The following is a 27617-nucleotide window of genomic DNA, read 5'->3' on the forward strand; positions in this document are numbered from 1 at the left end:
TCAAGTTGCATCTAGAATATATTCTTAAGGGACATATTAGAATGATATAAGAAATGCTTCAGAAGTTTCTTTTTTGCATACTTTAAAACTGGGGGTTTTGCGGGGGATACAGGTTGGGAGGGTAGGTGAGCCTGGTGGGGGTGGGTATTAAGGAAGGCATATATTACATGGAGTACTGGGTGTGGTGCATGAACAATGAATCTTGGAACACTGAAAAAATAATGATTTTTAAAGAATACATTTTTGACTCTCATAACATCAGCAGGGAAATAATTCAAATGAGGCTAGACACTGACAACATTTTGTTAAAATAAAAATATAAATTATATTTTTCAGTTGTTTTGTTCAAAGTTAAATGCATTGTGTACAGTTTGGCTTGTGGTACTTTATCTTGTGTTTTAAATGCTGTCCTATCTTGAATTAGCATTGGCTTTCATTATATTTTACACTAAAATTTCATTTTAATTGTGTTCAGTTATGATTAGGTGGGAGTACCCAGCAGATGCTGTATATATCTTTTCTTCAGAAAAATTACAGTGAAGGAATATTATAGGCCTCAGACACACCACTCAGAGGTAAGAAAGACTACTTTTGTCCTCGTGTAAAACACCTTAGCAGATATTCATTTTATTTCAGTTACTCTTCATCACTTTCCTTTTTGAGATATACAGCTTCTCTAAGTAATTGAGATCTATGTATGTTTCCTACCTTGTGAAGTGTTATTCAATTCATCTAATTTAGAAGATCTACTTCATATAATGAATTACAGTGGAGGGTTGAGGAATAGAAAGAGATGCATACTGAGAGTCCGGAATCTTGGATTTGTAAGAAGAGTGCTTCTCTAACATATCATTCTCTTTATTCATAGGTAGAATGTTTAAGAATTGTGATAGCTAACGACATCTTCTCTGTTAGGAATATACTGCCTAATAGAGACAGAATTTGTGCTAGAATTCTACAGAACTTAAGCAATATGTCTTGAATGGCATAAAGGACCTACCATACCATGTCAAGACAATTCTAAAGCCCCAAATATGCTGGCTGATTGGGACAAGTGAGTTTATATTAAAGTTCTGAATGTTAAAATAGTTAATTAGGGTACAGCCAGAGTAGTAAATTATATTTGATTACACACAATAAACATACGTTCAGGGAAGCAAGACAGGAAGAAGGGTGAAAAAACTGAATGAAGAAAGAAAAAAGGAAAAAAGAAAGTCCAAGTAGATAGAATTAGGAAGCTCAATTAATGTAATTTCTCTTCATTCTCTCTGCATAAGAATTTTAACCTGAAATGTTAGAGAATAAAACTAAATTTAACACTATATATAGATCTGGATATCTTAAGTCCGGTGGGTGGAATTGAAAAGTGGTTGATGTTTGATCTTCTCACACTCTAGTAGTAAAAGACTAGGAAGAATCACAAAAATTGTTAAATTTTTTTTGAATTAATTAGGTTGTTCAAAATAGAAAGCAACCAATGTTCCAGCAGATACTTTTTGTAATACACAGACACTGACAATTGTCTTACTTTTATTATTCAATTGCATTCCACAATAAATTTCAGATATTATTTGCTATCTAATTATTTTTAGAAATTTTAATCTATCAAATATCAGAAGCACAGTCATAGACAATCTCCCCAGATGATCTCTATAATAAGAGTCAGCTTCATAATTATCATTTTTGATTCTTCAGAACCCTATTTGTTCAGAACAAAAGTGATTTGAAACTACTCTCCTATATGAAGTGGAAAGAGCCAAAGAGGATCATCTATAATTTTTCCTTGTTCAATGACTGTTTCTTTAACCTTCTTTTAAAATGTGAAAGCTGTGGAAGCAAGACAATACATTTACTTTCTTCCATGTGATTTGGATCAAGCTAAAAACAACAATATAATGTAATAAAGCTACATTATAAAAGTACCTATAGTGAGGTGAATCTGATGCAATTTAAAAAGGTCAACATAAGAAAAAAAAATTCCAAGTGACCCAATTTTTTGAACTTTGAAAGCTGCATTCTAAGAGAAACAGAAGCACATTGACAGGAAATATTAAATATTTTAAAAGTTACCAGCACACATAAATCTGTCTAATGCATTATGGTTTCACTTATTCTACTTGGTCTCTCTCATAAAAGTAAATGCAAAAAATTCTATAATCAGAAAACTATCAGTGGATTTGTGTTTCAATCACCTATTTATACTCTATATACTATTTATATTATATATACTATATACTAAAAAGATTAATAAAATGCTTATAATGCTTAAAATAGCAAGATACTTAAAATATACATATGTATATTCAAGAAATATTTTAAAATGTTTGTCTCTGTCAGTATTCTTGTTTGTTTTCCCCATATCTAGAAATATCTAATAATACACTTTAAAGGTGATCATGTTTCAAAAACCAGAGAATAAAAAAAGTACATAATAAAAAGCAGCCCAATAAAGTTTCCCTCAAAGTATATAAGCAAGAAATGATGTAGAATAGTTGCAAAATCAAAAAGAAAAGTGCTTTTTTTCCCAAAGGAAAATAAATATATATTATGAAGGTGAATACTATAAAAACATACAATACTATACCTTAGTTTAAAACATTAAGTATATTTCTCAATACATTAACTAAAGTCACTGACAGATTCTTCAATTAATGTTGAGCTAAAGGTAATTAATAATGTAGCTGTTGCTCAAAAAATTGTAACAAAGACAAGAAAAATCTGAAAAAAGTGAGTAATGTATAGAATTGTTAAACAATTATATTGTGCACCTGAAACTAATATAATCCTGCATGTTAATTATACTTAAATTAAAATATAAAAAAATAAAATTTTAAAATAATTTAAAATTAAGAAACATAGCAAAAAAGAGAACAAACCGTTGGTTGTCACAGGGAAGAGAGTGGGGGGATGGGTCAAATAGAGGAAGGGAGTTAAGAGGTACGAGTTTCCAGTTATAGAATAAATAAGTCACAGGGATGAGAAGTACAACATAGGGAATACAGCTAATAATATTGTAACAACCTTGTCCGGAGACAGATGACAACTACACTCATAGCGTAAGCATTTTGTAATGTATATAATTGTTGAATCACTATGTTGTACACCTGAGATGAATATAATATTGTATGTCAACTACAATTAAAAATGTTAAAAAGATGAAACAAAAAAGGAAAGGAAGGAACCCAAGTGCTTAGAAACTTTAGCATTTGCCTCCATAAGGAATATATGCTTTCTGCATTTTGTATCTTCACTTTAGTATTCTACTATCACTATTTGTCTTAGAATTTTATACAGAATTCCAGAATATATTGTCAACATTAAAATCCTAACATAATAGAATACTGGAAGATACTGATTTCTGAAAAGCAAAATAAGAAATCTAAGGTATTAAGAAAAAAAAAAAAACTAACATTGAGTCTTAGAGCCCATTAAAGTAATCTGAGTTTATTTAAAACTCAAAAAGTTGGTATTTTAAATAATTTTAATATATCTTTGAAGCTCAAAAATCTAAGGAATATGGGGAGTTAGAGAGGAGAAGGGAGTTGGGGGAAATTGGAAGGGGAGGTGAACCATGAGAGACTATGGACTCTGAAAAACAATCTGAGGGTTTTGAAGGGGTGGGGGGTGGGAGGTTGGGGTACTAGGTGGTGGGTATTATAAAGGGCACGAATTGCATGGAGCACTGGGTGTGGTGAAAAATAATGAATACTGTTATGCTGAAAATAAAAAATAAATTTAAAAAAAAAATCTAAGGAATAATAAAGCATTAAATAATAATAATAATAATAATAATGCCTTAAGAAATAATTAAGCTGCCTTAGAATGATTGTCCACTACCCATTAATTATGCAGTAAGATTTTTAAATAATAATTTAGGAAAAACCAATACAATCACATAAAAATCCAACTTTGTTTTACAATCAGTGGCAGATGGCAGAGAGCAAGTAGCACAGACTTTCATCATGTCCATTTGTAGAGAACTCACCTGGTTAGCAATCTGCCGAGCAAGGACATCCATCCTTGATCCTGATTCTGATATCATTTTAGCTGCATAGATCACATCAGTTGTATGCTTTAGTGGTCCTTTGCCCCTTAAAGTAAAAGAATACCTGTAAATTGTAGGGTCTTACTCTAAGATACAAGTACACACATGCACGCAGACACACACACACATGAGATTTGCTCCTCTGAATACTGGCCATTCGCTTTATATACTTCAGTTTTGGAGAGAAACCAATTAGACACCGGTATTAAATAAAAATTGGAAAAAAATAAAAAGGGAAGTCCCATCGTGTTGAGATTCAGGAAATAATGACAAGAGGTGAACTCCATTTGATCTTCATTCCCAGGTATTTTTAATAGTAGATATCTCAGATTGAAGGTCTTTTCCTAATTCTAAGAGGCAACATGAGATTTTGGATGCTTTATATATGTTAAACATTGCCTTTTCATCACCAAGTCTACTTTTTAAATCTTTATCTTTATAATTCTTTTTTAAAAGACATTATTTATTTGAGAGAGAAAACAACAACAACAACGAGCACAAGCAGGGGGCGATGCAGAGGGAGAGAGAAAGAGAGAAGCAGACTCCCAACTGAACAGGGAGCCCAACACATGACCCTTCCATCATGACCTGAGCCAAAGGCAAATGCTTAAGCAATTGAGCCACCCAGGCGCCCCTATAATCTTTTTTTTTTTTTTAAACCATCTTTCAGTCGATTGCATTTTGTTTTTGCCACATTGTATCTTCTCCACAGTTAATTCATTGTAGTATCATAGTAACACTGAGTATGAGTCCCACTATCTTGGACTGTTTCCAAAAACAGACCACTTCTTACTGTTTTGTGCAAGTTAAGCAAGATAAACAGCCACTCTGTGTCTATTTCCTTGGTGGTAATAGGAGCACACACTGCATGGAGTTATTCTGAGGATTACATGAGCTAATGTCTAAAAAGTGCTCAGAACATGGCTTTAAAAAACAAGTATTCAGTAACACAAGTTCTTATTGCTTTCATTGTTACTTTAATTTTAGTTCCAAAGGCCACAGAATAAAACCTGGGATCATTTATGGATTCTACAAGGTAGGTAAGAAGAAAGAAGTGTACTTCTTACACTTTTGTGGGATCACATAAGGAGATATTCTTTTCTATCTTCTCTTTCCTCAAAAATAAATGATTACCTGAATATATGGAGCTTGCATACACCTCAAGCTCTCCTTTCCCTATCTCCAGTTCCTTACTCTCTTCTGTCAACACACTGACTGTTCCAATTTGGTGTCTGTTCCTTGTCATGGCACAAAATGAGACCCTGAAGGAATCACTCACAAAAGTAAGTGCTGTGATGCTTTGAAAGAAGCAGAGTGAGGGAGGGAGGCTCTGGGGAAGATTAAGCCCGTCAGTGTGAGAAAAGGAAGATTCTGAGAGGCCAAAATACAGTGCCATTAGAAGAGAAGAGGAATGTAAACAATCTCTATCCTTGTCTTATTTATACCTTGGACGGGTCTTGAGAGTAGATGCCCTCATGTGAAATCTAAATAAGATTTATTGTTAGAGGAAAATCTCTCCTCACAAAGAAGACTGTCCCTGGCTAGTAATAAAAGATGAAGAGGATTCATGCAAAGGTAAATGACAATAGTATTCCATACTTAGAAACCCGGACACCAAAATGCTTGTGCCCTGTATGCCAAAACAGCCCTTCTGTTGCATTTTTCTCGTGATGCCTCTCAAATTCATTATGAGAAAGTTTTCCTGAAAAAAATGGAACTGCATGTTTTACACAATGAAAACCTGGCCTCAGTATATGCTTATTACCATACTTCTCTTCGAAACTGCTGATATATGTCGCTGTGTAATTTTTTTAAAAATTGGCATTAATTATGACAATGTTTAAGTTGCTCTTATCAAATTTACTTAATGCACCAGGCAGAACTAGATGTTATGGACATGGTTATCTTCAAGAAAGGCAACGCGTTTCATTTTTTCCATGCATCTCTAGAGAAAGTTGAGCTTAAATAAAGCTGTCTAAGCTTGAAAGGCAATGTATCAATTTTCCAGGTCTTAAACAATGGCCAAAGGTTGTTTCTAGGGAGAGCAGGGAACACTCCTATAGCTTAAACAAGGAACAAAGAATTACATCTAAAGAATACAGCTAATGTACACTTTACCATCAAATTAATATATTTCTCCATATAAAAACCCTAGACTGATGAAAGGGAAATTAGCTTTAAATTCATATGTTGTTATGAGACCACTATCTTAGACACGTGTAGAACTTAAAAGTAATACGTTATGACAGACCACAATTATTCTCTTCTTCATGTTCCTAATTAAATGTATTGTCTGGCAAGCTTCCTACTGAGTGCCAAACAAAATACACATTTTACAAATGATTCCATATCATGCCAAGCTTGCAGAGGAAGCCGCAATTACTGAAACTATGATAAATTTTTAACATTCCAGCCTGAGACGTGCTATGTAATGAAGGCTTTTTAAATTGGGAAACACATTCAAAGGTTGTTTGCTGTCTTCATTTCCATAATGGGTTCTCAGGATCTCCTGTCAGCAAATTTTGTCTTCAATCATTGAGTTTGGATCCGACACAGAAAGATACCCAGAGGAGGATGGGATAAACTTCAGAAATATTTTAAAGAAACTGGATACCAGAAACCTTTGATAAATAGTGGTTGCAATAATAATCTATTTCCTCCAAAAAGAGAGCAGATCTAGCTCTGGAGTAGGGAGTCTTGCAACTAATCATTAACTATGAGCTAGAAGGTATAATGGCAAAGGTTGCAACAACCCAGCAATGTTCAGGCCATGGAAAAATTTTTTAGGCAAGTGAAAGTGGTACCTTTGAAACTTAATTTATTGGTGCAACATAGACCTTTCCACTATTTTTGATGCTGCCCCAGCCTTGACTCTTATTCCTCCCACATCCTCACCCTGTTTCTGGCATCCACCTCTCCTTTCTTTCTCTTTTGATCAGCACAAGAAATGAGATGATACAGCTGGTCAGTAATAGCTCAGTTAGGTAGGGATCTGGTTTAAAAAGATAAAATAAATAGTTTTAGAAACTTATTTTGTCTTTTCAGAGGAAGAGAATATGTTTGAAAACATTTGGCATTTTTTGCCACTTATTAAAAACAAAACAAAAAATCTTCATTATATGTTTTACACTTTGTAACCCCTAAATTTTTGATAACATAATATTACACCCTTTTCAAGACCAAAACCTATCTCTTCAATCCTCTTCTCTTTGACATTTATATAAAGTAAGTCCCATGATGTTTTCGTTCACTTAGTAGATAAATACAATGTTAGTATAAATTTTGTTTCATAACAATAACTAATATATTTAGCATTTTCTATGTGCTAGACATTATTCCATATGCAAACTTATTTGATCATTATAATAACACTATACATTTATAATTATTATAATTATCCTTGTCTTGCAGATGAGGAAACTGAAGGAGAGAGATGGTAAATATATCTTTTATTAAATAACACAGGTGATAACTATTAGAGATGGTATTTGACATCAGGCAATCTGGCCACAGAATCTGCCTTTAATGACTATCTTATACTTCTTTCAATACAACACATTAAGGCAAGATTATAATATTAATTTCAATTATTAACTAGATTTGTCATAATAACTTCACTTTTTAAATTGTCATATAATGTATTATTCGTCCCCAGGGTACAGGACTGTGAATCATCAGTCTTACATAATTCACAGCACTCACCAGAGCGTATACCTTCCTCAATATCCACCATCCAGCCACCCATCCCTCCCCAATCTGCATCACCCCCAGCAGCCCTCAGTTTGTTTCCTGAGATTAAGAGTCTCTTATGGTTTGTCTCCCTCCCCAATATCATCTTGTTTCATTTTTGTCTCCCTCCCCGATATCATCTTGTTTCATTTTACCCTTCCTTCCCCTCCATGAACCCCTGCTCTACCTCTCCTCTGAAATTTCTCATATCAAAGAGGTCATATGATAATTGTATTTCTCTGACAGATTTTGCTTAGCTTAATATTCTCTAGTTCCATCCACATCATTGCAAATGGCAAGAGAACCTGAATGTCCACCAAGAGATGAATGGATAAAGAAGATGGGGTTTATATATATAATAGAGTCAATTATTAACACCTGAAACTAATGTTATATGTCAGTTATACCTGAATAAAATATAATAAAATAAACATAGGAAAAATATTGTAAAGATCTTCTTGGACATTGATGACAGTTACCATGAATGCAGAAGAGAGCAAAGAGGAGGGTTAGATCTAGGTGCTGGGTGGTTAAGAGGTTCACCAATAGCCATTTTCTCATGCACAATAGCCTTAAGAATTACAACCTAAATCTATCTCCTAGACCCAACAAAATAATGATATGTTACATTACATAGACATTTAAAGTACCTTATAGTCTTGGGATTTCTTTCTCGAGATACTATTACTTTTTCTCTGTTACTCATCTCAGTACCCTTCCTTCCTTCCTCTTCTGCTTTCTTGGATTCTTAACATCAAACTCAAACTCAGCCATTACATAAGCCATGCTAGAGGGGAGACTGGATTTGGATGATTATTTATAATACAAGATATAGAACTTCCATCTAAAAATCTTAACTTTAGACAGAGTTGTTTTATTTTATTCTAAAACTCAAATCTGATGTTACTATTGCAACTCTATTGAGTAGAGTGAAACGAATATGGACTCAGTAAATACATTTTGCCTGCATCCCAGTTCTGCTACTTATTAGCTATGTAGCCTTGGGTAAATAACAGTTGGTCTGAACTTATTTTCTCTTCTTTAAAATGACTGTGATACTTGCCACATGGTAAGGATTCACAAAATCATGTAATTTCTACAATATCTGGCACATATTAGTTGCTCAGCAAATGGTACTTTTTTCTGCATCCCTTTATCAATAACAGTATTTTATAAAAAAAAATTCTGCTTGCCTTTTTTATTTAAAAATTACAGTACTTGCCAAACAATGTGAACAGACTTGATTCAATTGAGTCCTTTCTTTTTTTTTTTTTTTTTTTTATACCTGATGACAACATAACTCTGTATAACCTTGTTCATAATATCCTTTCATTAGGTTATAAAATATATACACTCTCATACACTGGGTGTTCAGAGTCATTGTTGTTGTTCAGAGTTGTCCTTTAATTCCTTTTAAAGAGTTTATTTATATTTAGTGACATCTTTTTGGTGGTATAAACCTCCTAATATAAGTGATTTAGCTCTACAAGAGTACCATCAGAATTCTCTTACTTGTAATCCTGAAATTAGATACAAAAGAAAAAAAAAGTAATTATCAGGAAGCAACCAAAAATGATGAGATAAAGAGAGGTACCAGACTCAAGCAAGGACACCCTGTTCTCCTACTACTCAAACATGTAATTTTAATTAGGCAACTCTCTCCCTCTGGATGTTACTTTCTCTTGTAAAATGTTATTTTCAAATTTTGAAGACTCTGTAAAAGTCATTGGAAAATCAGTAAGTGAGTAATCTGCTAACATCATCCTGAGCAATTAGTATCCTAAGGAACCTTTGGGATTCAAGTCAGGAAAAGGGGTTGGTTGCCCCATGAAAGAAGGTAAACATTGTCTGAGAGTTATATACATTTTTTTTTTTCATTTCTGCTCCTCTGGTTCCAAATTATTCAGGGTAGTCTAACTGCTGTAACATCAAAATATCTTAGTGGTTTAACCCAATGGAATGTATTCCTATCTCACATCAAAATAAGGGCAGATGATACAACACATAGCCAGTGAAGCACCTGTCTTCCAGCTCCAAGATAAGCTTCTCTCTAAGGCTATGCTGGACCACAGTACCCACACATCTGACTTGAGAAAATAAATCAGAATCTCACAGGAAATTTGAAGAATCAGGGTAAGAATTGGAACACATCACTCCAATCCATATTCCAGAATCCAGAAACATAGACTCATGTAGCTACAAAGAAGGCTGGGATACATATTCTATTTGGATACAGGAACAAAAGAAAAGGGTTTTACAGCATTTCCTAAGTACATATTTCCAGAGATGTTAAAATCCTATATTTTGTTTTTAGCAACTAAAGTCTGTGTTCCTGTGAAGGGTATTTTGGATGTCACCAAACACTTCAGAAAATTGGGAAAGAACCAAGGCTCTTCACCAATACAGCTGAAGTTATGAGACATGTACTTTGCCTGGGCAGAACACCAATTCTCTTTTTTGCTTTGAAATGATCACATTGTGGATAGTCTATTATTAAAGTTAAAACCTATGTAAGTATTATTTTCTGCATGGTGTTGATGGGTCTTTCATGCTCAATCTTGTATTTATTTATGAAACAAGGGCAGGGTTTATTTCAGAGATTTTTGGGGGGATCAACCCAGAGAAAATACTTCACGTTATTGTTATTGTTATAATTATTGCTGTTGCTGCTGTTATTGTAATTGTATATATGGGGCATGCATATAGGAGGTAGGAACTCCCTTCTTTAAACCTAAAAACTGGCTTTCTAAAAAATGCATATATGTATATGTATATATACATATACGTAGACCATAAATCTTTTCTGTTCTTCAGCCCTCAATTTCCCCAATTTGATACAATTTGTTAGCATTGTATCAAATCTTAAACAGACTATAACATTTAGAGAAGGATTTCATGATGTCTCCTTAAGGGCCCCAAACCCTAAATACCGAGAGGAAGCAGAAGTAGAATTAAAATGGAGTATTTCCTTAGCAAAGTTTGTTTTTAACTTGTAGGCAAAGAAGAGACCAGCTAACCAGATGTTTTTGTTTTTGTCTTTCATAACACAGACAACCTTCCCCAGTTCTTCCTAAGTGTGAAGATTTCACTACTTTTTGTATAATTTTATACTGAAAGCATACATAATTTAAAAAAAGTTTTTGTGAACTTACTTTACTGTGTTCCAGGAACTGTTAAAATGCTCAACTTTCTCACTCAATTCTCACACCCAGCGCTGTGCATCACCCACAAATTTAAGAGTAGCCATCATATCACAGATACTCCCAGAATTATGCAGAAGACAAGTTATGCTGCCTTACATGTTCCTAGAACCTATTATCTGTTTCAAGAATCTATTATGTTCTGTTCTAGAATCTATTATATTTTCCCTATAAATAAGAAAACAGGAGCATAAAAGCTCAAAGTTTCTTAACTTTTCTTCAAGGTGTATGAATATTGGTTGGTCTAAATTTAAAAGCAAGGAGTTTAAGTCATTACTACCTTCAGAGCCAATTAAAAAGAGATCATGTAGGGGTGCCTGGGTGGCTCAGCGGGTTAAGCCGCTGCCTTTGGCTCAGGTCATGATCTCAGGGTCCTGGGATCGAGTCCCGCATCAGGCTCTCTGCTCAGCAGGGAGCCTGCTTTCCCCTCCCCCTCTGCCTGCCTCTCTGCCTGCTTGTGATCTCTGTCAAATAAATAAATAAAATCTTAAAAAAAAAAGAGAGAGAGAGCAATCATGTATGTGGAAATATCATCATAGGTTTTCTGTCAGTACACCTCTTGAAGCACTGAAATTCGATGGATAGCTCTGAGTCAGTGGAATGTTTCATACATCGTAAGGAAGTACACAAGAACAAGATTCCTAGGCACCATTCTGTACAGGGTTCTATTAAAGCATCATATTCTGTCTATCTGACCAGTTCCAAAAGTTATGAAATAACTAACCTCTCCTTTGATTAAATTTCTTTTATCAGCAACTTGACCTTTCTCTCTTTCTCTCTCTCTCTCTCTCTCATTCTATTTGGGACTGAAAGCAGATCTAAGGGAAAAAAAGAAAAGAAGAGAAGAGGTGAGGGGAGGAGAGGAGAGGAGAGGAGAGGAGGAAAGGGAAGGGAAGGGAAGGGAAGGGAAGGGAAGGGAAGGGAAGGGAAGAGAAGAGAAGAGAAGAGAAGAGAAGAGAAGAGAAGAGAAGAGAAGAGAAGAGAAGAGAAGAGAAGAGAAGAGAAGGGAAGAGAAGGTTACAATTGTGTTCTTCTCTCCCAGCTGCACTTTTGACTTTCGATTCAGAGAGAGATGTAGCTACTGGTAGGAGTCCATGATTGACCACCAGAAGCTTTTCTAGAACCAAAAATGAAGACATTAATGTTCATTTGAGGATTCTAAAACTGGCAAAAATTGTTGTGTGTAGGTAGAAGTTTTTTTCTAGGGACCTCATCCCCAATTATGACCAGTTAAATAAACTGCTTTCATATCACATCTAAAGATCATAGACATCTGAGAAACACTTCTGCTCTCATCTGTTCTTCTGAAGGTAAGGACATTCTCATGCTGACCTAAAGGGAAAACTAGAGTCGGGAGCTGCATTGATTCTGATTCTCACTGCTCCCTCTGTCTCCAGAACTGCAATCCTATCTTGTATCAGTTGTTCTGCTAATCTTTCTTCACAGAGTCCTTGTATTAGTTTCCTATTTCTACTATAACAAATTATCCCAAAGTGGTGTCTTAGGACATCAGAAATCTATTATTTTACAGTTCTGGAGGTCAGAAGTCCAAAATAAATTCATTTCACGAGGCTAAATCAAGGTGCCTATAGGCTGGTTCCTTCTGGATGGAGTCTGTGAGGGGGAATCCATTCCCTTGCCTTTTTCAGCTTCAAGGGGCCACCGGTGTCATTTGGCTTGTAGCTACTTCCTCCAGCTCCTAAGCAACAATAAAGGTAATTGCAAATCTGTCATCACATTAGTGGCTTTCTCCTTTCTGACTTCCTGCTCCTTCTTGTAAAGGCCTCTGTGATTACTTCAAACACACCGTGATAATACAGGATTATTTTCCCACTTCAATATCACCAATATAATTGCAATTACAAAGTTTCTTCTGTGGGATGCCTGGGAAGTACAGTCAGTTAAGTCTACGAATCTTGGTCTTGAGCTCAGGGTCATGAGATCAAGTCCCACATTGGTCTCCCAACGGAGTCTGCATGAGAGTCTCTCGCTCCCTCTTCCTCTCCCCCTCCTCCCACACTCTTTCTCTCCTCCTCTCTCTAAAGTAAATAAATAAATCTTTAAAAATAAACAACAACAACAACAACACAAATTCTCTTTTTCCATAGAAGGTGACATTCATAGGTTCACAGGATTCGTGGGATGAGGAGGTAGACATCTTGGAGAGCTATTATTGTTTATCACAGTCCTCATGAGTTACTACCAAGGAGTCTGACTTGGGTCCTATGAAGGAGTTACTGGTTTTTCTGGACATAGATCAAATCAGCTGAACAAATTGATGGTGCTGTGGTGGATGCTTCTCCAGCTTGCTACATTTCTGTTTTGGGGGGCTTTTTGTTTGTTTCTCTGTTTGTTTTTCACATGATCTATATTATTCTAACTGCCAGTAAAAGTGTCCAGTTCTTGGTTCCTAATGGTTTGCTAGCTGTATGTTCTTTTACTTACAATTCATATCAAAGAGTGAGGCCTGGGGAAATTTGGAAATCTGGAAAAAGCAGAGTTACCTAGAGAGAATTCATGGGCTTGGTGGTGCTCTCCTTCCCCCTCCCCCATACACTACACATTAATTTTAGCATGCTTTTCTTTCCTCCCAGGGCTACACAGGAAACACACACAATCAGTGAAAGCACATCAGACTCTAGCCTGGGGTGAGAGGAGGCAAAGCATCCTCTCTGGGGTGAGTGGGAAAAGTTTTTCAGGTGATTATTAATGTTGTCACTTTTTCTTTGGGACCTACAGGCTTTGAAAACTCTGGAACATATTTTCATAAGACAATGAGAAATTATAAACATATAAACATGGAGTGCCTGGGTGGCTCAGTGGGTTAAGGCCTCTGCCTTTGGCTCGGGTCATGATCCCAGGGTCCTGGGATCGAGCCCCACATTGGGCTCTCTGCTCAGCAGGGAGCTTACTTCCCTTCCTCTCTCTCTGCCTGCTTCTCTGCCTACTTGTGATCTCTGTCTGTCAAATAAATAAATAAAATCTCAAAACAACAACAACAACAAAACATATAAACATATGACATTGAGAAACTCTATCCACTGCATACTGAAAGGGGTCATTTAGGGAGAATATTACAGTTAAAGTCTTTTAAGAGGCGTCTTGCAAATTATTGGTTATTGAAACTGAATTAAGGGATAAACTTCACACTGGTGGCTCTCCAGGCTCATAAGGGTAGTGAGCATTGACAAGGAAGCCCATTTATATCCAACCCTGTGCATGGGAAAGTAACCCCTTTGGCATCCTCTCCCCAAAAAAGATTTTAAGTCATTATTCTTCAATACCCTATCAGGACATAATGGGAAATCCGTACTCAGCACCAACATTTGAAAACAGGTCTTTCCTGGCCTTCCACACATTACTTCTCTGAGTGTGCACATTAATCAAAGCCAATGTACTGTAAATACAATCACACTCTCTCTGTGGGAGTACCTCTTTTTCCTGTTGGCTTTGGCCTCAGCATTAATCATGTATATGATCTCTTACAGAGCATGGGCATTTTTTCCAGCTTCCCCTTAAACCACTGTGATATACTCCCTGCTCCTGCTCCTGCTCCTTTAATATCAGACCAAATTTTATGGGTTTAGAAAATAATCACTTTCAATTTATGAAAATAATATAATTTAGCATTTGACTTCCTTAAGCCTACAGACCAGCTCACTTCCCATTCTAGTCATAGCCCTCTGTTATCCTAAGGTCCTGCTGAAGAAACATAGTGGGTGAAAGGGTCACTAACTTAGTCAAGACCTACCCACGTGACACAGAGGAGGTTCCAGGCTCAGGTTTGCCACCAGCATCTGGCCTTCTTACTGCTTCTGAGATAACAGAAACTGCCAGTCGATCTTTGGCAAGGCCTCCCTTCCTTCCCTTCCTAGTTGGAGATAGCTATCGTTTATTAAATTTTAAGATATTACAAAGCCCACCATTTTCATATGGCTTAATTCCGATTGAGTGTGACGATACACAGTTATAGGCAACTGGTTTTCTTGTTAATGTGCCACAATTGCTGCTCTCCATTGATTTGTATGCTTTATTGAATTTATTGTATTGTGCAGTGACCCAAAGCTGATTTCTTTAAAGTAAAAGGTATGGTTTTAAAATATGAATGGAATAACCTGCTCTAGTTTCAGACACACATTATTTTCTTACTTCCTCCCTCTGTCAGGCCTAATACCCCATTATTTATCTAATGCTGTGTGAGACAACATACTTAACGGTTCCTCGATTAAGAGATGTTAAATCAGTATCATTGTAAAACTGCACGATGCAGCATCATGCCCAGCTGTGTGGCCCACCCTCTTGTCTGTGTGTGCCCGCTTGGCCCTAAAAATCTCTTGCCTTGAAATAAAATAGACGCATGCCATACTTAGTTATTTAGACCTGCTTTTATATTGGAGGGCTCAGTCTGGAAGGTCACACGTCGATATCAGACTGAACTATATTAAAAGGACCATAACCCAGTTTCTAACTGTGTGCTTAATGATTTATTTCTTATTAAACCAAAATTACAATAGAAAGGAACAGAAAAGAAAGTCGGGGCTTAGGTTTTCTTTTTTTTCTTCCTCCCCGCCTTTTTTTTTTTTTTTTTTTTTTAATGTTCTAGACTTCTTTTGTTCTTTGTTAGGCAAGGGTGCTTTGGGGCCCTCTCAGCAGTGCCTTGGGTCAAGGTGTCAGTTTGCATGGGACCACAGATCTCCTCCTCCCTTCTCTATGGGGGGTCTATTTCATTCAGGGCCTGCCTGTTCTTTTTCTGAAAATAGGCCTCAAAGGTTTCCCGAAATTCTTTTGAAAACTTTAATGATGGCATGCAAGCATATTGAACTTGACTGAGATAGCTGTCTTTCTCTCCTGCCTAGCGCTCTTCCCTAAACCTCCATGTTTTTTTTTTTTTTTTTTTTTTACTATTCCTTGAAATATGAGATACTGGGTCTCAAATTAAGAGGAAGGTGGTATATTTGAGGAGAAAATAATGGGAAACCAGAACATCAACAGCCATGTGATAAGATGGTTATTCTGAATAAAATCCAAATTTATTACTCTCAAGAGGAAGCTCAGAGAATTCATTTCTATGGCTTTACAGACTAGGGCTGAATAACTTTTTCCCCCAATGGGGAAAAAAATGACATTTTCCCAGAGGCTAAAATCATTAAAACAGTGACTATTTCATGGGATCGGTTCCAAGAAAGTTAATATGCTTGTGCCAAGAGCTAGCATTCTTAAGACATCCCCTCTTAACATTGAAATTTTGATGTTTTGAACAGAAAAACATTCATAGTTTTAGCCAAAAAGTTGCTTTGGGGCCTTTATTCAGCTTGCTCTGTCGAGCATAGCATGAGATAACATATTTTACCTTCAGCCCGTCTCTCTATACATATTTACTTACAGTACATGTGTGCTAATAAATTATGCCTATTATAAAAGATTATGGACATTGGGGAGGGTATGTGCTTTGGTGAGTGCTGTGAAGTGTGTAAACCTGGTGATTCACAGACCTGTACCCCTGGGGATAAAAATATATGTTTATAAATAATAAAAAATTTAAAAAAAGAAAAAAAATACATAGACATATAAATTTTAAAGAGATCAATCAAAACTGAAGAAACTACTTTAAATATCTTGCTAATGATAATGGCATTAAAAACAACCTCAAGAAACAATATACCCTGAAGGAGAAATTTAACATGAGTTTTAGAGAATATAAATCCATTCTTCAAGCAGTCTTCATGACAATTAATTTTATTGGCCCAGTTTCTGTCAATTTTTATGAGTTCTTCATTGATTTTAGCTTTGGAATGTGACTAACCAATATCTCCTCCTAGAAAGAAAGAGAATTTTCAACTCTGACACCTTTTTCTTTGTTTAGAAATATTTCCCTTTTAATTATCCTCTATCCACGTTTCTTTTTCTAAAAATTAAAAAAAACAGATCCAGAATAATGAAAGTTAGCTTAGTTGAAACTAATTATTATACTGGAATATAATTCATAAATCCAGTTAACCAGGCACACATTAACTCTGATATGTGGAAAGTTATTGAACAAGTGAAGGTACCATAATCAATCCTTCTAGACTCTTGTCTGCAATAAGCAGTAGACTATCAGCATTAGTCATATACGAAATACTGGTAAGAATACAACTCTTAATGTTTTTGATTACAAACATAAATAAAATTTCAAATGTTTCCTTTCCACTCTCCAACTGAATAGCTAACAACCCCACTTTAGAAAGTACCATTTAAACACATAGCTCAATGTTCTCTTTTCCAGAAAGTCTTTCCAGTTGCCTAAAGCAGGAAATACATATTTAGTCCCCCTGAACATTTCTGCCATCTTACTGTACCTCTCTTGAGACTGTCGTCCATTCCTGCCTTAGAGTTATGTATATGCATGTCTCAGCTCTTGAACTAAGACTCTAAGTTTATTGGGAAATGGTCCATCGATAATTCATACTTAGGTTTCCCAGAACATTTGGAGGCAGGGAATGCAGAAGGAGACAAGCCATGAACTTACATATAGTTCTTTCAAAAATAAATATTTCAAGAGATAAGTTAATCAATTCCCTTATCCCAGTTGCAAAGAAAAGAATACAAAACCATGAAGTTTATTTTGTATTCTTGCCTCTATTAAGTAAACCAAATAATAGATTGCCAGAGGCATGAAAAAGAACTATTAATAAAAGTATATTTATTTAAAAGGTTCAAAATAAATATCAAATTCACAGTGGATAATCACCTAAATAAGCAACTGAAAGGAGGCAATGGATGATTATCCTGAGACACTATTTTATTCTAAAATTTTTCCATAAGAACATAGTTTTATTATTCCTAACTTTATTGGGTATAAGAGAAGAAAGCATTATATAAGTTAAAGAACAACCAAAAACAGTTTATTCCTGTAAGCACAGATTGTTATAGTAAAGACAACAGGAATTATTTTTAGGTGCCTTTTTAGAGCAGCAAAGAACTAAAGGTGAAAGGTGACTTCAAATTGAAAACCAGAAAACATTAGAAATAAGAAAAAAAATCCAAGGAACAAAAGGACAACTTATTTTTAAACATAGCTGCTATTTCTAGAAACATGGCAAATACTTGAAGGGCTGGGAATTATAGGTTCTGCTCTGTCTTCTGAGAGTTAAGTAAGCTTGGGCATCCTTTCTGGTGCTGCACATACTCAGATAGCTCCCAAGGATCACCAAAGTGAGATTAACAATTTCATTTTCTTTTCAAAGGTTATGTTCCCATCATTAAGCCATGCACATGATAACTAACCAGGCCAGACTGGTAGAATTGCAGAGGCGACTGCTGAGCCAAGTTGAATAAACATAAAGAGCAGTCAAATCATGTGCACTGTAGTTTATATAAGGATTCTGAAGACATACCCCGCTACGAGATGGGGACCTCCTGCCACAATATGGCTCTTGGAATCAAAATTCCATATCAACCACATGAGAAAGATTCTTCATAACCATGCACATATATTTTTGTTGCAGTTTTTATCTTAACAATGAACAAGTACATAATGTATTGTCCCTGGCAATGGGACTTACCCATTTCCACGGAATGACAATTCGTCTTGGCTAACGTTGTGTTGGATTGAAACATACATCTCTACCTCATCTCTGGCCTCACACAGCCTATTTCTTGGAAATGGATGAAGCCCCAGTTTAGGGATCTTAACCTACCGGTCACCACGGGTGCCACTCTCAAATCCCTATCAAATATAATCATTTCCTCTCTTGGTTCTACCTCCTCTTCTCTGTTTCCCTCCTGCTCATACCCTCTCTGCGCAATCTCACCTTGTATGTTTTATCTTCTTCTCTTTTTGTTGTATTCTCTTTTATTCTTTGCCTGTTCCCTTTTCCTTCCTTCCCCCATTCTGCTGCTAATTAAAACTGGGCATATCTGTTGGGCTTACTTGTGGATAAAACAGATTATAGACTTTGGGTTTCACAGATGTTTTAATATTACCCATAACAGTAAGTTTGAACTGTATGATACTTTACACACTAAAAAGCACTTTCCAATAGATTACTGATTTTGATATGTACTGATTTTGATATACTAACAAACCCACAGTATAAGAATGACAGATTATCAGTCCCAAATACAAAAAAAAAAAAAAAAAAAAAAAAAGAAAAGAAAAGAAAAGAAAAAGGAAAAATACTGATGCTTCATGTAAGCTAATGGCTTAATCACCTTTAAACATTCAGGAATTGGCAGAGCAGAGGGTCAGTCAAACCTAGAACCTTTAATTCTCACCCTATGGTAATACTACCCAGATTGTAGTTTCTTTATTCCTTTTTTGGGTCCCAAAACAAAAACATAGCCCATCTTTCTCCTATCTTCAATCACAAAAGATTCCAGTTTTTAGGACTCTTTAGGAAAAGCTACTTTACTTCCAAGAAGTGTGTTAATTAACTCACTCCTTTAAATGATAGCTATTGATTATTGGTGATGTGTGAGGTACTTTGCTAGGCAATATGATAAACAGAAACATCAATAAAGCAGGACCCTTAATCTCTGTAACACAAAATGGATGGAGATGTCACTCCTATAGAAAGACCGTTTGGGCAAAGAATGTTTTCCCTATTACATCATAAGCTGTTAGATGCAAAAGTAGAAAAATAGTTCATCCAGTCATCTATTTATTCATTAATTTATTCATTAAAAATAATTATTGTGAATTTTAACTATAGACCAGGGTTTTTTCCTAGGCATTTCTATCCTTGAAGTTTGAAAACTATAGGGATATATATATATACATATATGGTAAGATATATATGGCAAATATATGTTTATGGTAAATACATATATATGGTAAAATTGAGAGGCAAATCTGTAAAATAAATAATAAGACAGTTTCAGATGTTAATAATAGCAAAATGAAATGAAACAGTACTGTGATAAAATACTTGGTTGGGACAGAGAATATTAGTTGAAGGACAAAATAATTAGTGTCTGTACCAAGTTTGGAATTGACAGGAGAAACCATATAATAATAATAGTTGAATGTGAATAAGAAAAAATATAGGTCTTACAACTTAGAGTCCAGCTAGAGTTATAAAAGTGATCCAAGAGTATTCCCAAAGGAACTAATTTTTCCCTTGCATAAGTACTATAAACCATACATAGTGATATTAAAGGATGAAAGTAAGTAAAATGAAACAAGTGAATGAAAAATAGCTAATCAGAGTGGACATGAATCATGATACTTTATAATCACAAATGTCTTTGAACCAGAGAATTATAGAAACTGATAGTTGAACAGGAACTTGATGGCCAATTAGCGTAGGTCCCCTCAACTGTAGAAATAATTTATCCAACCTCCATGACTAATAGTTGTGGAATTTCTAATGGCATATTTCCACACTGGGGGCTGATAACCCTATGGGATAGGTTTCTTTTTGTTAGATGGACAGCTTTAACTGCTAGCTATTTCTTTAAACTGAAGAAAGTACTCCCGAATTCCTCACAGTGGTTCTAGCTCTGCCCTTTAGAGCAACACAGAAAGCATCTCCTGTGAGAATGAAAGGTTAGATTCAGGAATTTGGCATGTTTGTTAAGATGGCATTGTATTTTCTGAAAAATACATTCTAGAATATTGAGAAAGAAAAAGGACATTTAAAAAGTTAACACAATGAACAAGCAAAGAGGAAGAAGGAAAGAAAAAAACAAACAAACATAAAAAACCTTTGTATTAAAGTAGCAACTAATAAGCTTGCTTTATTGGATCCAAACAAGGGAGGAAGAAAAGAGACAAGGAGAAAACACCTGATGCTACAGTCAAGATTTAGTCACATGGGAAAGTTCATGTGACCCAGTGTTCTTAGAGAAACTCCCTGGCTCTACAGAAAGAAGACAGCATAAAAGGTGGAGAGAAGGGGCGCCTGGGTGGCTCAGTGGGTTAAAGCCTCTGCCTTTGGCTCAGGTCATGATCCTGGGGTCTTAGGATTGAGCCCCGCATCAGGCTCTCTGCTCAGCCAGGGAGCCTGCTTCCTCCTCTCTCTCTGCCTGCCTCTCTGCCTACTTGTGATCTTTGTCTGTCAAATAAATAAAAATAAAATCTTTAAAAAAGAAAAAAAAAAGGTTGAAAGAACAATGTGAACCCTCTCATGTAATCTCAGCAATAAGCAAAGTTGATAGAGGGGGAAATTTTGAAAGACTTAGAGCCAAGTTTCTATTAAAAAATCTAAAGTGGCAGAATTGAGACTGCTCAACATAGGCTGTGGAAGACTCGGTAGCTTCATGGAAAGGTAGTGAGAGAGAAGAGAGGGGAAGAAGGGAGAGAAACACTGCCATTTGTATTTCAACCTTCAGTTTGAACTGAATTTATCCTAAGATGATATTTGAGCTTCAATGCAGAATTAAGTGTTTAATTATCTAACCATGATTATGAATAAAAATAAATCAGTTAATGGAAACAGGTATACATTTCAGGGTTCTAAGCAATTCTGAAATATTCAGTATGGTTAATTTACCATCACCTGAAAATATACATATGACTCAGCATTCTGTAAAACAAAGTCTTGTCTCCCTATGACAACTTTCAGGCTGTCATTCTTGTCACCCCTATCATTGCCCCCTCAGCTATTTATTTGAAGCACTATCCTTGGATTTTCCTAGTACTCCATTTATAACAAGTTTCTATCAAAACTGATGCCTGTACCTGTAGGTTGAACTAGAAGTCAGTTTGCTGCCATTTGGGGGACTGGAGTGAGGAAACCACAACAGAAACAGTTACTACTTCTTTAAAATGGGTTAGACTTCAATCAAATTCCTATGGAGATAGATGAATACTTAACCTGCATATGATGCTGGGATTTCTTGAGACAAGAAATAGTTATATTTAACTAGTACATCATTAACTGATACATACTCCCTTAAATTGATACTTGCCTAAATATCATATAAGTGTGCATAAGAAATTTCCCATGTTTGGAGTTGTACTGAGAAAAGTAAGCACATTTGTGTAATAAAATACCCCTCTCAGCTCAGTTCATAATTATTTTTGGTTTTATACATGCATTTGTTTCTTTGATAATACATATTGCTTACTTATTACATTTATTCAAATATAAATATTTCTTTACACATGATATTTATCTATATTGCTTTCATGGAATGTGCTTCTAGGGAAAAAGAATGTACTAGTTTCAATAGCTTACTACATTATAGAAACCATTGTATTGAGTGGACCAGTGTTCAACAAATACATAAAACTTTGTCAAAAATTATATATTCATGAGTGACTTATATATGTGATTATCAACTAAAATTACATGCTCTCAATGACCACAAATTTAAAATAATTGATCCTAAATACACACACACACACACACACACACATATAGATATATATATAAATACAAACAGACACCCACACACACCACATCTGTAATGTACTTTAAACTGATAATTTCAGATATTTCGGCAATACACTTTGATTTCAGAGATCTTTCAATAATTTAAAATAAAAAATGCTTTTTTATTGAGCAAAATTATTTTAGCAGTTGAGTTTTAGTAAAACAAATAGAATAATGAAATTTAATTTAGGCATCACATTGTGGAGGAATATGACCAAAAGCTTTAAATTTACATTTTGGGTCAGCTATGCTTCTAGAACATCTGTTATGCTATTACGACAGGTGTTTATTAATATGGATGTCTAATCAAATCTCTTGGTTGCTAATAGCTTGGCAATTCAACATCTAAATATTGTCAAAATCCTTGATTATACGTTGAACACTGTGGATAATTGATTCAAGGCTGTTTCCCTTGACTAGATTAAAAAATTAAAACCTGTTCTGTGTACTTTCCTTGAGAATCTCAATATTTTTCTGAGACTTCTAAAATGCTTTAGTAATGAGAACTCATAAAGGGATAAAATCCTTTTATAAGCCAAGATGTGTCTTGATTCAAATTTCTTTGGGTCCTTTATTTTTCAAATACAAATGAAATTATTTTTAATGCTCTGGGCTGGGAGTGAGTTCACAGAGAATGATCAGCAACAAAGTAATACATTTATATGAATAAATACACAGACACAGACACACACACACACATACAGAGGTCTACAAAAAACCATTTGGGGTACATGCAAGCTCAGATTTTATAATTAAATTTGCTTAAAATTATTTAAGAAGTTCTGAGTAGTAGGAGTCAACAAGAAGCAATTTGGTAGCCTTCAGCATTTTGGTTGAATAACTTCAATGGATGGCATTTACATCTTAGACCCTGAGTTGGAATTTCTTTTTAAATAAATGAGGGCATGACACACATCTGAAGGAAATTTCTGTGGTAATAGTATTAAATGGAAATATTTGAAGGTCTGAAACTTAATAATTATAGATTCTGAAAGTTTAGAATTTCTTTCCTTCTGGCAAACTTTATTTCTGTCATTTCTATGACAACGTTTGCCTTTTTATATATAGTAGTTGAATATGTGTTTTTGGTCCAATATCACCACTGTCCAATAGGACTTTCTGCAATTATGGACATGTTCTCTATGCTCTCCAGTATGGTAATCTAGAATGATGTGTCTGTTGAGCATTTGAAATATATCTTGTGTAACTAGTATAAGACCCTGCATTTTTAATTATATTAATTTCAATATACATAGCCACATTTGTCTAAAAGCTACTGTCTGGGATGGTACAGGTATAAATTATATGCTTATAGGACTTTAATAAAATTTGCTCATTGGAGTTTAGAATAATGATAAATTACATAGATATTTGTGTTAGAATTTCTTGATTTTTTTAATCTATCAAAAGGAAAATAATATTAGCATCTAATAAACTAGTTATCTTCTAAACATTGTTTGCAGTGGTAGAAATAAAGCCACAATAACAATGAACAAATTTCATTAGACTGTGAATATATTCACAATTTTATCCCATATAACTTAGATCAGGACAGGCTATGGCATAAAAGCCCATGTTCAACCTACCACCAGTTTTTATAAATACAACTTTATTGAGCCACAGCCACACCCATCCATTTAAGTATTGTCTATGAGTACTTGGGTCCTATCATAGCAAAGTCCAATAGTTAGGACTGAGACCATGTAGCCTGCAGAGCACAAAATATTTATTATCTGACCCTTTCTGGAAAATGTTTGCCAACCCCTGATGTAGATGAATGGTTGTGTGAAAAATGTTAATATAAAGGCTCTCTTATGGAGATATACACTTTTCTCAGTTCATTTACTATATATAAGATACAGTAGATTATATATATTTTGTTAATATGGAATTCATTATACATAATATAATCTCAACAGTTATATATAAATATATGCATGTATGTACTTAAATATAATTAAATATTCAATAAACAAAACCCTATGTGTGTTCATCCAGTTCTGTGGTAAATTTGATGCACAATAATTTATATCATCTGCTTTCTAATTTAAGTAAAATGAATGAGCTAATATGTCTCTGTCTGGAATTTTGGTGATCAGAGAATATTTGAGTTAGAGTGGAGTATAAAAGTACATTCCAAGCTCATTTTAAAGGTAATGGTCTGAAAATTGTGCGATGTCTAAGGACACCCAAAGATAATAACAGCTAATCAATATTCAGTATAAAAACAGATTTTTGAAATATCTACCCAATTAGGTCTATGTACTATGCAGAATTCGGAAACATAGTACCTTAGGAGCTCCAGATATAGTCTGGGACGGAAAGCCTGTGAGATGTCACTGTGGTTGTTCTATATGACATATGCCTTTGTCTTAACCCAGCAGGGAGGACAGACTTCAAATGAGATCCCCACCTTGGTTTCTGTGGTGTATATATTCCATGCCATCAGCTGATATTAGGACATAGAGAAGAATGGCATGTACAAAGGGACACTTATGGTCTATCATTTAATGCTAGAAACAACAAATGACCCATCTATCCCAGAGAATACACTCTAACTGCTCAATTCAAGCTCTTAGAATACAGGCTTCATTTTACTCATAGTAATTTTAAGTTGTTCTGAAGACTTACTCTAAGATAGAAATAACCCCATTGGATTACATTATAATTGCCTAAAAAACAACTGTAATATCATTTGGATTTGTTTAAAGAATTTAATTCATAGTTAATAAAAATCCTTACATTAAAATTTACTTTGTGACCTCAGTAGAATATGTACTTATTTTTCTGTCTTGATATAAGAAATGTAGAAATGCATCATAAAACAGATATGCTGCTTCTCAAAGATAATCTGAAATATTATTTGGTATAAGTTTCAAGGTAAAATAGAACACCACTACATTCATAAGGAACTTTAATTAAAACTACCTTATAGGTTTTTGAAATGTGTCAAAGAAAATAGTCACAATTCCAATTACTGTGTAATGACAGAAACAAATATTTCAAACTCTGCATTGGAGAGTCTTTCACCTTTACCAGAGTAATCCTCACTTACCAGATGCTTAAATAAAAATTAATGCCTCAGCTTAGGTCTTTTTATCTCTTTCCTGTCAGTTTAACAGCATAAGTATTGGGTTATAATAATATATACGTATATATACACATATAATAATATATACATATATAATAATATATACATATATATTACATATATACATATTACATATGTAATAATAATACATACATATATCAGGTATATGATTAAAGTGTTCAATACAATCTGAACTGTATAGGTGCCTGAACCGCATTTTCATTTTTCAGCAATGTGTATGGACTTAGAACTTTGACCAGTTTGTGGAATGCAGAAGTATTCAAAAAAGAGCCTATCAGTCATTTCAATTGCATTACATTGTACAACTGAGAATACTTATAATATGCTTCTTTGCACTTTTCTGAACCACTGTACTTACGTCACTGTGGTGCCTTTTCTGTCCTCTGAAATCCATCAGGTGGGGATAAAGATGACAAAAACTAAAACAAAACCAAGCTTGTCTCCATATTTTATTGTTCCAAAGTTAGCTGTGACCAGAGCTAAATTGTGAATGTTCTTAATGGCAACTAGAATGGTGAACACTTTTGGGAAGTTCTTCCATTTACTTTGCCCAGACCCATCAGAGGAATCAGTATCTATGAAATCTATTGAATTATAAAATGTAATTCTAAAACAATAAATTCTGAAAGTCAAAATTACTCCCTGAACCATGGACTGCAGAATGGATATTGAATTAGCAGGCATGAACACAACTTTAATCTTCTTGCACATCTCCATCAGAATGCTTGGATGACCAGGAGAATTGGCAATGAACAGTAATATTTTGAAAGGAATCTCTTTTTTCTGAGCAGTAGTCTCAACAGTGGACTTAAAATATGTTGTAAACAGATATGTCCTCATCCAGGCTTTGTTGTTCCATTTATAGAACATAGGGAGTGTAGATTTAGCAAAATTCTTAAGGGCTGTAGGACTTTTGGAATGGTGAATGAGTATTGGCTTCAACTTAAAGTCACCAGATGCATTCATCCCTAACAAGAGAGTCAGCCCTTTGAAGCTTTGAGTTAGACACATTCTTCTTATTAAGGTCTTAGATGGCACCTTCTTACAATAGAGGACTGTTTCATTTACATTGAAAATCTGTTGTTAGTGTAGCTACTTGCATTTATTATTTTAGTGAGATCTTCTGGGTAACTTTGAGCAGCTTCTACATCAGCACTTGCTGCTTCCTTCACCTTGTGCTTGCATGTTATGGAGATGGCCTCTTTCCTTAAACCTCATAAACCACTTCTACTAGCATCAAACTTTGCTTCATCAGCCTCCTCACCTCTCTCAGCCTTCATAGAATTGAAGAGAATTAGGATCTTTCTTTAGATTAGGCTTTAGTTTAAGGGAATGTGGTGGCTGGTTTGATCTTCTATCCAAACCACTAAAACTTTCTCTGCATTGCCAAGAAAGCTGTTTTGCTTTCTTATCATTCATGTGTTCACTAGTATACCACTTTTAATTTCCTTCATCAGCTTGTTTCTTGCATTCACAACTTGGTTAACTATTTAGCACAAGAGGCCATCTTTTGGCCTTTCTCAGCCTTCAACATTTTTTCTCACTTAAGATTAATCATTTCTAGCTATTGATTGAGAGTAAGAGATGTGTGACTCTTCATTTCACTTACAAATGTACATACTTAGAGGCTATGGTAGGGCTATTGGTTGGCCTAATTTCGATATTTTTGTGTCTCAGGGAATAGAGAGGCCCAAGAAGAGGAAGAGGGAGATGGGAGAATGGCTGGTCAATGGAGCAGTCAGAACACACAATTATCCATTTAGTCTACTGTCTCATATGGGCAGCATTTGTGCACCCCCCAAAAATTATAACAGTAACATAAAATATCACTGATCACAGATCACCATAACAAATATAATAATACTTAAAAAGTTTGAAATAATAAAGTAGATATAATATATTTCTAATGTATATTTTATATATATATATATATGAATATTATTCAGCCATCAAAAAGAATGAAATCTTGCCATTGGCAGAATGATGTGGATGGAGCTAGATATATTATGCTAAGCGAAGTAAATCAGAGAAAGATAAATACCATATGATTTAACGCATATATGGAATTTAAGAAACAGAACAGATGAACAAAGGGGATGGGAGAAAAATTTTTAAAAGAGAGGGAAGCTAACCGTAAGAGACTATTAACAATAGAGAACAGAGGGTTGATG

At 34.9% G+C, this 27617-nt stretch overlaps 1 protein-coding gene across 3 annotated transcripts in view; it reads right to left on the reverse strand.

Annotated features, from left to right (window-relative positions):
- The window catches only part of CTNNA3 (catenin alpha 3), a 1840263-nt gene that overhangs the window by 60705 nt on the left and 1751941 nt on the right, over positions 1 to 27617 (reverse strand). For all 3 annotated transcript variants that reach the window (XM_082714750.1, XM_082714748.1, XM_082714749.1), the window contains exon 16: positions 3986 to 4091. In XM_082714750.1, the coding sequence (XP_082570876.1) occupies positions 3986 to 4091 (106 nt within the window). The remainder of the gene's footprint in view (positions 1 to 3985; positions 4092 to 27617) is intronic.

The sequence above is a fragment of the Mustela nivalis genome (assembly GCF_964662115.1).
Source record: "Mustela nivalis genome assembly, chromosome: 2".
In the NCBI taxonomy this organism is placed as follows: Eukaryota; Metazoa; Chordata; class Mammalia; order Carnivora; family Mustelidae; genus Mustela; species Mustela nivalis.